We start from the raw sequence: 4,531 nt of genomic DNA, 5'->3' as shown, positions 1-4,531 counted from the left end.
GGACAGCAGGTAACTATACCAACAGGTCTGTCAACATCACCTATGAATTCCTACTTTTTCCTTTTAAGGGTTAGAAAGGAAAAGAAAACCTCATCTAAAAAGCCTCATTAAAAACAGAACCTTCTGCAATTTCACAGTATTTTTATTAAGTGCAAAATAACTTTGTCCCTCTAAAATGAAAAGAGCAAACCAGCCACTGTCATTTGAAGATTATGGCTATTAACTTTTACATTATGCTATCTGAACAATTCAAGCAAAAAGACTAAACTACAAACAACTGTTCAAGAAATGTGCATATCAGTCATAAACTTCAGTATCTGTCACATTACAGAAAGATTCGACAGCACCTCAAATCTTTGGAAACTGTGTTTTAAAGGGGATAAGGGGAAAGTATCTCTTCCATGGCAAACCATCTAAGCAGACTGATGCAGAGAGAGGCATTTCTACTCCCAAACTCAGGTATCTGACTGCTAGGCCACGATCAATTATCCACTTAACCTCTCAAAAACTGTGAGGCAATTCCTGAAACTTACACTAGGCTGAAAAGAGACAGAGGGGAATGCTGGCTAAAGTACTCTCAAAGTACCTCACTTCTACTAAGACTGTCACCTAGGACCTTACTATTAATCTATGAGCATCATTAGCACAAAGTGTGAGCTGATCTGAAAGACTGGCAGCTCAAAACATTCTCAAGTTAAAAATCAGTCACCATGCCAAAAAGATAAAGCTCCATTTTTAATTGTTTTTTCTCCCACTCAAGTGCTGATAACACAAACCCAGAGAACAGTAGAAGACAATCTGCTTTGACATTTGGAAGATCCTATCCACAAAAAACTTGCTTCCAGAAGTAAGCTTCTGCTACTCACTTGAGTCTGTATATTATTTGCCTGTTTTCCACTGTCAAAGGAAAACTCACTACACTGTACTGAAATTTTCCACATCTTTCTAATTCCATTACCTTTTTTTACCCTGGAAATGTCATCATCTTACCTTAACAGTGCAATTTTTTAAAGATAAATGCCAAAGACTGTTAACAACCATTTTCTACAGTCTTGAAGACAAGAGACTGAAATGATAACTGTCTATCTTGCAAAAAAGCTTCAAGCTTTCCAAAAACACCAACTTTCGTGCTCTTACAATCTGCCCCAGGTTCTATTCCCAACAGCCTTATTTCAGACACCTGCATTAACAGAGCTTTCATGTTTGGCACACAGTTTCAACTTGCATCATTTTGCATGTGATTGCTCCTGACAGAAATGGATTTGTCACTCTTTCTGCAGCCAGTCATGTTACCATTGTGATTTGCAGCTCTTCTCTAAGGTGACTGTTACTGTTTAAATGATCGTATGTTTATTTTCTCAAGAAATGACACAAGGTTTTAAACTTAATTGAAAGCATTGGAAGACCAGCCATAACATTAAAATATATTTTAATGTTAAGTCATTTTTAGATCATTTGCTCTGACACCCAAATATTCTGAAATTTAAAGTAGTACTATAGGGACACACAAGTGCAGATAAATCTTTATTGCCATAACTTTGTTTTTTCAAAAATGAGCATTGGGTTTTTAATAGGTCGTAGTTTTATGTCTTTATATGTACAACATTACAACTGCATATTTCAATAATAATGAAGTTAGTGATACTTTGATAACTCGACACCGTGTATTTATAAAATGAATTCTTATCAAAATACACTTTTCACTGGGATAATAAATAAAATCCTGCGAAACCCACCTACACAAAGTTAATTTTAACTCTGGTAGAACCCGATGTGGTACACAGTCCATTAACTACTATGTTTGCCCCTTTATCCCCCTACTGATGCTCATCTTCTGGGGTAAGAAAACTTTTTTTCCCCCCGTTGTGGTGTGACCTCATTCAACATCATCTTCAGCCAAGCACTGTGCACTTACAATTCTCTGTAAGAAGGAGAAAAACTCATTCACAATTACATAAAATTGACAGGTAGCAACTGATTATCAAGCAGTGTAATTTTACACTGAACATTAAGCAGTGTAATTACTGAGCAAACTGATTAAAGTTAAAAATGGCAATCTATTTGACTTAAGTTTTTGAAGTCATTTCCACAGAAATTACATACAGTGCAATGCTTAACAAAGCCAAAGTCAGATAATATCCTAGCAGCCTCCAGTGACAACCTCTGTGTGGGTTTTGGCACTGTTCTCCAAGGAAACATTTTGGCTCCATTATTTCTCCTGACATCTGCATCTCCTGTACCTGACACTTTTCAGTGTTACCACTCACTGTGTGGACCTGAATCTGAAATGTAACCAGGCCTGAGCCGTAAAAACAGCAGACACAGCACTGAGTCTCTGCTTTGTGTGAGGTAACACCATTGGGGAGTACCCTTGCATTTTCAAGAACATAAAACATAGCACTGATTTTAAAACAGACTCACCTGCTAGCATATTACCAACATTACCTGCACAGTACTCAGGGATTTTTTATATTTTATACGCAGAGCTACAAACATTTTTATCATCAGGGAAACTCCCAAACTTCCCAAACTGTCATGGGCTCTGGTGCTAGTTAACATTTGGTGTTTATAGGTGGCCCAGAAGCAACAGGGTAGCAAAAGCAACAGGTTAATTTTAATGGATTTTCATAGCACTTTCAGACAACAAACTCAAGACCCAGTGCAATAGTTACCACCTTTCTGATGCCCCCGACATGTATTTGGGGAACAGTGGATCCACTTACAGTACCAGAGCTGTGGTCATATGCCTCTGCTTCAGAAGAGCTTAGCATACCCCACATATGAGCCAAATTTTGTATTCCTATTTCATCCTGTTTGCTATTAATGCTACGTGATGATTTTCATATTTACTTTTCCATGTCTCAGGTGGAAAAAACCCACCATCTTTTAATCTAACTGAATGCACTAAAAGTCATATTAGAAAACCCAGCACAACAGACTGATGTAACACCTAAGAGGAGTAGTTCAATTATTCCCAAGCCAAAACAACAGGGAATGTTTCACATACCTGGCTTATTGTAGGGAGCTTAGTTAGAAGCATTTGGAACACTGGTGGTGGAAGTGTCTGCTGTAGAACTTGTAGTAGCTGCTGCGGCTGCCCACACACAGCAATGGCATTGGTCAAGTGATCAACACCTTTTTCATATTCACCTGCACAACAAATCACAGTGTCTTGAAATTGACCTTCCTCCATGCTGTAATGTATTGACATAAAACATCCATCAACAGTGGATTAAATTGCTGTGAAGCAATCCACACTTATCTTTTATCCTTCTTTGACGGATCTTCTGAATACAGAAGGTTAGAAACAAGTAAACAGATTTTCCTAGATAAATTAGACTCCCTAAAATATCTTAGTATATAAAAAACACCTTCTAGCAAAGTTAAGAAGAAAAATTACTTTACGACTTACCCTTCAGAAAAAAACAAGTTATTACCTTGAGCTAGTAGTTCCTCCCCAAGCTGAATATCCTCAAGGAAAAACCGCTTCAGCATCTTTCAGATCAGGCAACTATAACATACACAGTAAAAGTGAAGTTGTCCCTTAAACACAGGTTAATAAACAAGTTAGCAGAAAACATTCTCAATGGAAATCAAACACACACAGCCACAGTCACAATGAAACTAGCAAAAGCAAGTGTGACCACTAAGTTAAATGCACACAGAACAACCTTGAAAATCACTCACGTCTCATATCTTTCCCTCAAAAATCTGTAGAGACAGACCCTGAAATGCCTCTACTCAGTTTATTAAGTGCACAGTTGTGTAGCAAATATAAACTCTAAGGAGTGTTATGTTTATTGCAACTATATTTTTGACAATTGTTTTAGAGAAATCTGCCTTTCTCTCCAGGATCCACTGGTGATAAAGAAAGAGAAATCAAAAACTTATGGCCCTATCAAGTTCAGCTATAGGTATATCCCATCAATGATTTTAAGTCTGCAAAGTCCTTGTGCATACTCCAAAGAGGAAAACACCAACAAAACACACAGTGAATGTTGTGCCTTCTAACACAACATCTCTAATACGAGAAAAGGAACACCCATATGGTTACTTGTGACCATTAGAAGAAACTAAAGACTCCCTATTTGCAGAAGTGTTTTAATGCTGGAATCAAAACATATCTTTAAACAGAACTTAAAACTAATACAAGTGAAACAGCTTTCAAAATAGCATTGCATTATTGAACATAGCCTTACCTTGGAAAGCCCTGCTCTCTCTTTGGCAAGCTTCTGTTTCTTCCTTCCTGTAATAATAAAAACATCTTACATTTTTAATTTGCAATTAAAAAGCCCTTCAGATTACAGCCTCAAACTGTGAACAAACCAAAGGAACTGGTAAGGTGTTCCAAATGCTGCAACCCACTCTCTACAGCAGAACATCATTCAGAGGTCTAATGAGGGCTGACAGTAGCACAGCAACTCAAAATGGCAATTCTTCTCCTGCCAGCTATGGCAAACACCAACTGTGCAGGGCCTGCAGGCACAGCACACCTCCTGCACTACAGGCAAGTGGCAGCAAAGAGAATTAG

The 4,531-nt window shown here is 37.8% G+C and overlaps 1 protein-coding gene across 1 annotated transcript; it reads right to left on the bottom strand.

Annotated features, from left to right (window-relative positions):
* Positions 1–1,412: 1,412 nt before the first annotated feature.
* Positions 1,413–4,246, bottom strand: LOC103805083 (mitochondrial import receptor subunit TOM20 homolog; the record flags this gene model as incomplete). Its single annotated transcript, XM_009077719.1, is given in 5 exon segments — positions 1,413–1,921; positions 3,008–3,150; positions 3,438–3,484; positions 3,486–3,511; positions 4,200–4,246. Coding segments are annotated over 5 exon segments (308 nt in total), but the record flags the coding sequence as incomplete, so codon positions are not given.
* Between the last annotated feature and the right edge of the window lie 285 nt (positions 4,247–4,531).

The sequence above is a fragment of the Acanthisitta chloris genome, unplaced genomic scaffold, assembly GCF_000695815.1.
Source record: "Acanthisitta chloris isolate BGI_N310 unplaced genomic scaffold, ASM69581v1 scaffold37136, whole genome shotgun sequence".
Lineage (NCBI taxonomy): Eukaryota > Metazoa > Chordata > Aves > Passeriformes > Acanthisittidae > Acanthisitta > Acanthisitta chloris.
The sequence above is the reverse complement of the archived record's forward strand: the minus strand, read 5'-3'. Positions and strand labels throughout refer to the sequence as shown.